Raw genomic sequence first — 11,890 nt, 5'->3', positions numbered from 1 at the left:
CCCAATACGGAGAGATTCTCTCTATCGAAAAAGGGAAGAATTTTTTTCCCCGGTATTCTAAATGGCGTACGTTTGTTACGCATGCGCTTGAGGAGGCCTATACCTTCTTATGTGACATTCGGTCAGGATACAAGAATACCGTGCAAATCACTTGTTTCCTAAGACAATCAGATGGCCACATGTGAATATTGCCAAAAAGCTGTTTACTACGGTAAGCCATGTGATAAACCGGACAAGGAGACAACTATACCAAAGGACAACGGTGCTTCCTTCACATCAACCCCAAGCAACCCCAGTACACCTGTGACAGTCACCAACAACAGGGAAGTATCTCCTTCAACGAAACCATCCAACGTAACCCCTATAGAACAAAGTTCACCAGCTGCAGTTAACAGCTTACCATCCAACCAACCAGCAACTGCAAACAATGTACAACAAGGCGCATCTACAGCAACTAGCAACGAAATCAACAATACCACGGCAATGGATGACGAGACGAACCACGAACAAACTGCCCCTCAATCCTCGCAGGAGGAAAATGGAAGCTCCTCTCCCCCTAGAAAAAGGGTGACAACGAGATCCACTACAAAAAAAATTATCTAAAAACTCAGCTAAATCGGCCACGTAAAACTTGTACGCAAATGGGCCTGAATAAAATATCTTTTGAATAAAAAAAAAGTTTTCAAGGCGCAAGCAGCTGGAGCACGAGTCTTTGCGTGAGTACCTAATGGATTTGGACAAAGCCATAAGGAACCAGTTCGTATTTGGCAAGTTACTGGAAGTTAGAAATTTGACCCTGAACAGGGCAAAGGAAATCGGATTTGGGATGGAATTGTCACACCGTGGCACCGATGCACGGATCCCGATCGAAGAACAAGGTGCAACACATCGAGCACGGATCCAAGAAAATGAAAAAGAAGAAGTTTGTCCAGTTGGCGGGTCAGTCGAGTACAAGCCAGCATTCAAGCAAATCGAATGGATCGAAAAAAACAATGTGTCCGTTGTGGATGTTCGGATCACTTTGCAGACAAGTGCAAGCACAAGACGACCATCTATAATTTCTGCAAAAAAAGGGACACTTGGAGAAAGTGTGTAAATCCAAGGCCAAGAAAAAGGCGTCTAATGGAGCAGATCTTTCAAAACATACCCGGTGTAACTGACTTTATCGACGATATTCGTGTCACTAGTTCCGACAGTAAGAGACATTTGCTTAGATTTGAAGAGGTGTTCAAACGGTTGGATAGGTACCGTTTACGAGTAAATAAAGAGAAGTGTGACTTTTTCATAATTTACACCGATCAACAATGAGTAGAACTTAATCATGTATATCCCTTGATGTACTATTCCCAACAACATAATTTGTTCTTCATGCTATCGAAAATATGATCAGTAATTTGTTATGAAATTTTCAGTAGCATTAAAAAATCACAAATAACTCAAAATCATAGTTTTCTAAAATGTTTTGTAGCATATAGTATCAAAGAGAAAAACTCATTACACTTGTTTGTCTTTCTCGTGTTCGGACGACGGCTTTGATGCAGTGAACCACATTGCAACGATTGTTGCAATTACCGCGCAATCACATTGCTGAACGCCGCCTACAAAGTACTCTCCCAAATCATTTGCCGTCGTCTATCACCAATAGCTAAGGAATTCGTAGGGCCGTACCAAGCGGGTTTTACTAGAGCCCGCGCCACTACGAATCACATATTCGCGATAAGACAAGTACTCCAGAAGTGTCGTCAATACAACGTACCCACGCATCACCTATTCATTGACTTCAAAGCAGCATACGACAAAATCGGTCGAGAACAGCTATGGCAGATCATGCACGAATACGGTTTCCCGGATAAACTGACGCGATTGGTCAAAGCAACGATGGATAGAGTGAATCTCGAAAAGGGCTACGGCAAGGTGATGGACTCTCTTGTATCTTGTTCAATATTGCCTTGGAAGGTGTGATTTGAAAAGCGAGAATTGACACGAGTGGCACGATCTTCCGAAAGTCCGTACAACTTTTTGGCTTCGCTGACGATATTGATATTGTGACACGTAACCTAGAGAAGATGACGGAAACCTACATCAGACTGGAAGCTGAAGCTAGGCGTATCGGACTGGTCATAAATGCGTCAAGAACAAAATACATGAGAGGAAGAGACTCTAGAGAAGAAACACTACGCCTCCCACCACGAATATTGATAGACGGTGACGATATTGTGTATTTTGGCTCACTGGTGACCGCCGACAATGACACTAGCAGAGAAATACAGAGACGTATTTTGGCAGGTAATCGTGTGTACTTTGGACTCAGAAAAACCCTTCGATCGAGAAAAGTTCTCTATGGCCACGAGACCTGAACTATATTGGCAGAGAACCATCGCGCCCTCAGTGTTTTTGAAAGGAAGGTGCTGAGAACCATCTATGGCGGAGTGTCATAAGGATGGGACTGAGAGACAGTCACGTACCCAGAGGGGGGGCCCAAGGGGCCCGGGCCCCTCCCGAAATCAAAAACAGATATATAATTATTTAGAAGGTCTCAGAATATAATGTAATACAATAACAGTTCCAATGGAAAAGTTTAAATTGTCTGTTTAAAACACCCGTAAATGGCACACCGAGAATTAGCTACATAAGCAGTCTTCAGTAACATTATTTTTTCATCTTTGGGCCCCTCCCGAAACGAAATCCTGGGTACGGGCCTGCTGAGAGACCATTGCAGTACACGTCGCAGACTCTTACTCGAACACAGCAAAGTTATTCGCCGATCGGTAAGGAAGCCTATCTGTCAAATCTTCTTAGAATCCAAGGGACTCCTATGTACGCAAGATCCGTCACCGCCGGTCATCGGACCATTTCAACGTTTACCCTTACCTCGAACCGGTTCCGAATCGGAGATTGAGGAACCCGATGCTGTTGAAGTGAATTCAATACAAACGCTTCCGCTTACAGTTGACGAACTAGGTGCTGCTACACTTTCGGATGCGAAAATAGTTTTCGCGACGTCTCATGACGAGAACTACGGTACTCGTCTGCGGGAAATTAAACCAGTGGGGCATATAATGCCCGATAATGAAACGCTTTTAAAATAGTCTATGCACGACTGCCGAATACTAGCGGAACCGAAATTAAGCGTCTGCTTGACTCGGAGACTGAGCGCTAACTGTATTTGTAATACTATTTATTTCTACTTCTATCATTTTAAAACACACATAAAGAAATTACATTCATAGATACAAGAAGCTGTATCTTGCAGCTTCAACAAGCGTTCGAGCGTTGCACCAAGCAGCTTAATCCCAGTGCTGACATCTCCGGCACTTTTTGAAAATGTCTGTGGCTAGAAGAAGGAATATTCAATGAAGTGGAAGACCGTAAGTATTGGCATAATTGATATACATGAAATAAATAAGGAATCAAATTTAACTGTAGGGGACATTAGAGGAGCTTGGAAGGCTTTGACTTATTCGACGGCTAGAAGAGTGAAACGTGATTTTTTCGGACTAGATATGAGTCCTAAAGCTACTGTAGCTTTGGCTCTAATCAAATGGATACCGGTAAGACGAATATCGAATATTCATAAATACAATCGTAATATATTGGTATGAATAATAATAAAAACAGTAATACCAATAAGCTGTAATACTAATAAAAGTAATTAATAATAATACAAATAAAAAATTATTAGCTTTAAAAAAATCAAAATTCTAAGCGATTTTTTCATATTGTATTTATTACTGAATTTCTGTAATGAGAACCTAGTATAAATGCTGTTATAACTCACTAAAAAATTTAAGTTTTCGAATTTCCCTATTGCAGTCACCACATCCGTCAATAATTAGTGTTCATCCGAACAGTGGAAAAAGGGAAATATGTTGTTGAAGAATCTCCAAAGAAATTCATCAAGGTGGACAGATCGTCTACTGCTCTAGATGTGCTTTTAAAAAGCTTCGTAGTTCTTGGACTACGTGTCCCTGCAAGTTTAGCTAAATTATAAGACTTCGTATGCATTGTAACGTACAAAACTTTACTACATAACTCGCGCAATAAGATAAGCAAATTGTGCGCAATGCTTAGTGAAATAGATAAGTAAAACGATGACTCAGTGTAAATCGCTTTTACATATTGTTTTGTTTTCATCAGGAAACGTATTGGCCACCCATTTTTCACTAGGGCCGCCGTTCGTTTTTCACCGGGCATAGAAACCTCAATACCCCAAATCTGCAGATTTACAGACAAATCTGCAGACCTGGCATCTCTGAATACGACTCACATTATCGAAATGACGGAACCCGCTTGTGAGGAATTCCGGCAACCGTCAGAAGGCTGGCTGCATTCCGGCTGCTGTCAAAATTATCCAGGCGAAATTGCTTCATTATCTCGCCGTACGTGTCTTGTTTTTTACTGTCTTCTTCATTTTTTCTATTTTTTCGACTTCATTTAATATTCGTACATATAAAAAACAAATCTCGGATAATTTTTAAAAGGGCGTATGACAGTTTCTCTTTGTTTACTTTCTCTTCTATTAATTACCAAGCGAGTTCCACGTTTATCACTCAACTCTTTGCACGAAATGATACCCGAAACTTTCGACTTTCAAACAGAATAGTGATATCAAAGAAAATCATTTTAATCACATCACAGTAATCGAAAGAGAGAGTGAATAAGGAGGAACTGTCACTTGCTTATACGCCCTTTTGAAAAATTACCCGAAAAATCATGAGATGAGGTAAATGAAATTTAAACACAGACTAACAGACATGACAGTATGATTAATTTCTTATAAAAATAATTTTTCGTGATGCACTAGTTCCACCTATATTGTACTGCGCGAACTATTCACTATCTGTACACCCCTTGTGTTATGTAAAAGTTTTTTTACTAGTTGGTTTTCCCTCGTTTGTCAACACCGATCAGCTGCTTGCATTTCATTTCATGCCTGATTTCATCAAAATATTTGAAAATAAATCGTCACAATAAATTATTGGATTATGTTGATAATAGTTTTCACCCGGAATTAAGTGGCGGCAGACCAGAAGCAAGTAAATATTGTAACAAAGCGGTTTCGATTTTGTATTGCGTTGGAGGATGAGAAGTAGCAAAATTATGTATATAGTTTTGGCAATATGTATTAAATCTGTATCCTGCATGAAATTCGCATGGACGTATACAAATCAAAACATTACAGGTAATCCTGTATGAATGGCAACTCTGTTGGTAAATGAAAGAAAATAAACACAGTCTAGATGACAGACAGGATGTTTTTGATAGGGTAACGTGGCGCCATCATGACACATGTGAGTACTGTCCCAAATAAAGGAATATTCAAAATGACCGTTAAAATGATTGAAGAATCTAATTTGAGTGTCCTGTCTGTTAGTCTGTGATTTAAATGTAATGGAAAAGCAATGTTTGGTAGTGGAAAAGCAATGTTTTTTCAGTAACATTTTCCATAATTAGTATATATGATGGGCAATAACTTATCGTATGTACTTTTTTATTGAAAAAATAAAATCAAGATGCCAAAAATGTAGAACCGATTCAGTTTATGATTGGCTGATTTTGATGTTGCTACCCGCACGTTGTAAAAAGTAAAAACTTTTGTAGGGTGCGCGAGCATTGATGCCAAGTATAGAGAAAATCAGAAAACAAGTTAATTGAATTTTTAATTTTAGCTCATCAAGGAAAATGAAAATTTTCAGAGAATGTTTCATCGGGTTTTCAACCTCATCTGTAATAAATATTAATAGAGACAGCACTGTGTAATTGAAATCAGCAACAAACCGACGACACGACCAGATACTCAGAAGAAAATTTGGAATAAAAAGTGTCCGTGAGCGATTTACCACCAGTTACCACAAATATAGCGACCCCTTGATAATGATGAAAATAATCTTCTTGAGCAACACTGTTATGGTTGTTACGAGCTTGTTACCATGGTATCCCAATAGTGCAAATAAACATGAACAAATGGAAAAGTTATATGTTCAGCCGGATACTATTTTCGGGAATACAGGCCATGAAATCGGACAATCAAGATACTTCAACCAAATACAAAATATTTGCTTCAACAGTTATTTTCGCCTGATGAATCGAAAAATTTCATTTCGTAGCTAACGAAATATTGCTTTCATAGACAACTGGAAAAAGACAACGCCAATGAATGAGATCACGCCGGAGAAGAACTGTTATCAACCTCGCCAATCCTTGGCATTGTGTATGCTCAACATGTGAATCAAATATAAGTAATATTGAGGAAATAAAATGTTATATTAATTAAAACGAAGTTAATTATGCGTTCTACTCAGTTTTCGAGTAACTGAGAATGTTTTATTTGAATCAAGATATCGAAGGCAAACGATGCTACCCTTGAACTGCAAAGAATTTTCAACTGAATTTTTTATATATTTTTAGAAACTATATAAATATACAAATAATTGATCCCAATTTGTTGATATGCTATCTTCTGTAAAGTTTTTCGATGATTGCTCTCGTGCAACATTTACAATGCTGCTTATTGAAACAATCATAATTTAAAATTATGAATATGTCCAGTATGTCCAATATGTCATTTTCAAAGAGAACGCTTTAAAATCTTCAAACATAAGTGTTCTCCGGTGCTTATGTACATATTTTTAAATATCTGAAGCATACGAAGAACATGTAATAACTTCTTATCTTCGATTTTTTCTAGTTCGGTTCAGTCGTGGCATCCCAATAATCAACTGACGATGTTTGTCTACGATAACCACTACCTTTTCTCTCAGGATTGTCCTCATTCTCCAGGTTTTACGAAAAATTGTTCAAACATTAAATCATTTTATTTTGTCTGTTGAACGTTCATGGTTTATCTCAACAAAACTATTCTTCGAATTTCGACAAAATTAATTTGATTTGATAATAAACACCAGTTTCTACGGTGCAAATAACTGTTATTAGAAGTAGAGCTGTTTATTCTTAGTTGCCAGTTTTTAATAATTTTCGAACGATTCAATTTTGACATTACGAGTTACTGTGGGGTAGTTAAATTTGCGATACAGTTTTGATAGACGAGTGGCAGGTCGTGTCGTCGATCAAACCTTTTAGTGAATCAAAGTGTTACCGAAAAAGATTTAAAAATTAGTGTTAATTCGAAAGTGTGTTCACTTTTAGGAGGAGAATGAAGTGTTGTGTTGTACACTGTCGTCGCAATTTAAACATTTTTTAATAATGGATTTGAAGTTTCGTTTGAAGATAGGAGAGGATAAAAATATTTTTGGGTTGTTCAATAGCAGAAATATGCTCAATTAATTGTTTTTAAGCATTTATAAACTATAAAAATAATTCATTTATCAAAACATTTTTCACGTTTATTTCAAATCAAAGACGGAGCCTAAAAAATTTATATGAGATTAATATTCTATTAAAATTATTAAAAAAATCTGTAACTGTTCACGATACGTAAACAGGCAGTTGGTATTTATTCAACAGGGCGAAGAAGACGAGAAGGGTGAATCGGAAGCAGAGATGCCAGATATTTTCATATAAAATCTGTATTACTCTCTATGAAAAGTCTGTATTTATTTGTATTCACTAATAAAATAAATTTCAACAATAAAATGATGTTAAAAGATGTTATTCCAACACATTAAGGCTGTAGAATGATAAATTCAATTAGACCAAGACTTTGCTTCTCGTCACTGCAATCAAATACTAATAGATTACTCTTACGAAAAAGTTTTTATTTTACTTCTTGGGAAATTCGTATTAAATTTAGAAGATCTGTATCTAATCTGTATTCTGTATGCGTATGTAAAAATCAGTATAGGGGCTGTTCATAAAAGACGTCACGCCGCAAGGGGGAGGGGGGTGTTTCATAAAACGTGACCTTTTGTGACAGGGGGGAGGGGGAGAGGTTTTTGGAATGTGACGTCCAATATTTTCAATGAGCGCATTTTTGAAATACCCAATTATATTCCTGCTTTGCCCTATTTCCTGAAAATATCTCCACAATAAACGTTTACATTCTATAGGAAAACGTGTATTTGTTGATGTAAAAGCTTCTTCTTGTAAAGTGGAGCGAGTAAATTAGCGAAATTAATAAATTTTGCCTAATATGAGTAAAAAAGAAAAAGATGCCTTCAAACGGTTTAACTTAAGTTATACACTGACAATTTTTTCAGTAATTTGATTTTCTAGCATTGATAATAGTATATCATAAGAATTTCTCTTATCTGATTCTGATGCAGTTTATTCAATTGTACTCCATTTGAAAAAGGGCAGGAGATCAACGATTTTAGACGTAGATCATGTCATGTCTTATCTTGATCATATGTGATTTTCCTCCACCAACATCAAAGCTTATCGAATCATCCAATGATTGAACTTACATAAATCAAGAATCATTTTAGCTCAAAATGACTACCCATTGTGTGACGGACTATCAGTACCGATATTGATCGATGTGGTTTAAATTTCGCTGTTCAACTGATAATGAAGAGATTCTCCGGCAGTGATCTCGTTTTGATGAGGTTTTGGTATTTATTTTCTTAGCCCTGTATGCTACACTAAGGAAATATTATTCTTTACCTAAAACAATAATATATCTGTGTACCCCTAGGAGGAATAAAACAGATGATTTAAATGTTCCATCAATTCCAACCAAATACTTTTGTTAATTTATATAATTGATATTAATAAAATAATTTCGATGATTTTGTAGTTTTAGGGATATTTTTCAATCTAATGACAGCATGTAATAAATCGATTTTTCCCTCATATTTGTATGGTTTGTCATACATATTGAGAATGTATTGAGATGAATTTTATTTATTTTGAATTCGTGACATGTGACATAGGGGGGGGGGGTTCTTTGCTTCTGTGACAATTTGTGACAAAGGGGGGATGGGGAGTCAAAAATCGTCAAAAAAAGCGTGACGTCTTTTATGGACAGCCCCATAATACAGATAAATCCGTATAAATGGCATCTCTGCTGGGAAGGAAAAATAAGAAGCCAGTTGTCAGGTCTTGTCTTATAAGCGGCCCCTACACGATCATTAAAATGTCATTACTAAAATCTAATGACACTTTTAATGATCGTGTAAGGTCTACGAGTTCAGTAATGACACGAGTAATAATGGAATTCCGGATTTTCCATCATTACCAACATTATTTCTTCTTCTTATTTTTTTTGTGGAAGTGCTGAATATCGTCAGTTGTATTAGATGAGAAAATTTGACAACCATGAAGTAAACGTTCTCTTCAGAACTATACGTGAAAAAAAATTCTGCAAATGGCAAAGTGTAGATTTAAATTATTAATGTTTCATTAACCTTAACGTTTCAATGGCAAATCAAATTTATTTCCTGCTAAACGAAGATAAAGAATATTGCTAATATTCTTTAATTGCTGAGGGGAAGTTTTCTGGTTACAAGCTGGAGTAGTTAAAAATACTCATCATTAATAATGAACGTGTAATTCAAAAAAGTAATGATGTACAGTAATGCAGTAATTACGAGAGTTTGAGCAGAAGTGTCATTACTTAGTAATGACACTTTTAATGATAGTGTAAGGGCCGCTATCGTCTAGAGGCCAAAAGCATAACGATCTGGTAATAACTGACAAAAACTGGTAAAATTTGTAAAATTTGGCATAAGCAGGGTTGCCACATTTAAATCTGCATTTTTTTGGGCAAAAATCTGCAAATCTGCATTTTTGACAGAAAAATCTGTATAAAAAATCTGCATTGCAAACTTGATTTTTTTGACTAGAAAAACTATCATGTAACAATAATATATTACAAAGAATTCGTTGCAAATAGTGCAATGGACGATCAGTTTAATGATTCCGATGATTAATAACGATCGAAAACACTTTCATGATAAGACGAGGATTGTTGCTTGCACAAAAAGTTACAAAACACTTTATTATAAACTTATTTATATTTAAATGTCAATCGTACTGTTTTGGAGATAATCTACAGAATTATGCTTGTACATAGATTTGTTAAATTTTATTTTCATTGTTTTTGTGAGTTGAATTTTTGATGCACCGCCATGCTCGGAAACATAGTTTTTAGCTTTCAAAATCGAATTCATGGTGTCTGAAGTCAAACGGTTTCTTGTTTTAGATTTGTAAGCATTGTACAACGAAAATATCCTCTCCACACATGCCGATGAATGTGGAATAATAAAAAAAATCGAATAAAATTTCGCAGTAATGGATACATAAACAAGCTATTACGTGTCTTAACATCCAATAACTGAGGCCACGTCATGTTTGTTTCCAATATATTAAGCTTAGTAACACTTATTTTAAGTCTCCTGAATTCGTTGTCTAACTCCTGTTTGTCAATCCCTTCTAGAAATCGTGGAAACTGTATCATCGATTCATTCAGGTTTGGCAGCTCCATGAAGGTCTGAGGATTTAGTGAAGCAGCAGTTTTAATTATTGGATTCGTGAAATCAAATCGCTTCAAAATTTGTTTCACCAACTCAATATAAAAATCACGACAAATAGATTTAAATATCAACTTCTTGTATTGTTCTATCGATTTCTCGACTTGATTTGCCTCAACTCCAACATAAATTTCTTCAGGGGATTTAATAAAGTTTTCAAAATCTGCTGCATCAACATTTTCCTTATAAAACCTCATTACGTAATCTTCTCTACATAAATTACCCAGGACTACTGCGAGCAAAGTTTTCGTTTCATTGTAAATTTCGAAAAACTTGGAATCAACTGATTGGAAAATACGATTAACATTATTGATTAGTGATAATACATAGTTAAGGAAAAGCAACAACGGTTTTGTCGTGGGATCATTGAGATGATTCAAAATGCGTATTGCCGTTGAATTCTGATCGTACTTTACTTGGAAAGAGAAAAACATATTGAGCTCATCAAATCTCTCAAGATTTCGTTTGATAACAGCTTCCAAAGAGAGCCATCTTGTAGCGCTTGGCTGAAGGATTTTTAATGGTTTGACGTCAACGATATGTTGAATTCTTTGGAATTCTTTTGCCCGTTTTGGGCTGCTTGATAAATAGTTGTATATATCTCGCATCAATTGTTCCAAATAAACTGGTACTTTCTCGCACGCATAGCTGGCGCATAAGGCTAGCGAATGACAAGTACATTTAATGGATATCATACCCGGACATTCTTTTTTGAATAGTCGCATGACTGAGTTGCTTCTACCCATCATGACAGATGCACCGTCTGATGCAAATCCCCTCAAGTTGTTCTTGTAATCGATGTTGTCTCTATTAAACTGAGCGACGATGGCTGCGTGAAGTGTAGCATGATCAGCGCATTCTACTTCTATAGCAGTATAAAACTGATCATTTGCGTCACAGTGTCGTTGGGTGACTAAATGTGAACTCAGATTTGATTTCCCACCACGCGCAACGCAGATTTTCACCAAACAAATTTTACAGAACGCATAATACGGGTCATTGCGATAAGCTTCAAAGCATCCCAAACTCGATGAATCAACCCATTTCAAAGTGAAACGTTGAAGTACACGCATATTTGTCTTTGATTCTTTCGTGGTTCTTGTTTTATGTGTTGTGAATATCATAGCAGACAAGTCTGAGCTCGCATTCAGTAAAAACCATTCAAGCGAAGAGGTTGTGTTTCGATTGTACTGGCTCGTGAGTTAACGGCTGATACCGAGACAATTCTAAGCTTCAGGTAGTTAAACTGCCCATAGCAAACGTAATATTCGGGGCGTTTCCCGACTGGAAAGCTAGCAACGAAGGCCATCCCGTTCATACGCACAGAGGTGTAGAAACACAGAGGTGCGAGAGCATAGAAGTGACGAGTCACAGAGGTGCCATCGCATAAAGGTGCGAAGACGAAGGGGTGCAAAGGCACAAAGGTGCTAAAGCAACCCAGTGCTGATCTACCAGGTACC

The 11,890-nt window shown here is 36.8% G+C and overlaps 1 protein-coding gene across 1 annotated transcript; it reads right to left on the bottom strand.

Moving 5' to 3' along the window:
* Positions 1 to 9,917: 9,917 nt before the first annotated feature.
* Positions 9,918 to 11,503, bottom strand: LOC131434088 (uncharacterized). The gene is made up of 2 exons (XM_058600735.1): positions 10,216 to 11,503; positions 9,918 to 9,949 (listed from the first exon to the last, which is right to left on the bottom strand). Exons 1-2 carry the CDS (start codon positions 11,501 to 11,503, stop codon positions 9,918 to 9,920), a joined length of 1,320 nt encoding a protein of 439 aa, XP_058456718.1.
* Between the last annotated feature and the right edge of the window lie 387 nt (positions 11,504 to 11,890).

The sequence above is a fragment of the Malaya genurostris genome, chromosome 3 (assembly GCF_030247185.1).
Source record: "Malaya genurostris strain Urasoe2022 chromosome 3, Malgen_1.1, whole genome shotgun sequence".
Classification (NCBI taxonomy): Eukaryota; Metazoa; Arthropoda; class Insecta; order Diptera; family Culicidae; genus Malaya; species Malaya genurostris.
Note: the sequence above shows the minus strand (reverse complement) of the source record. Positions and strands in the feature narration are given on the sequence as shown.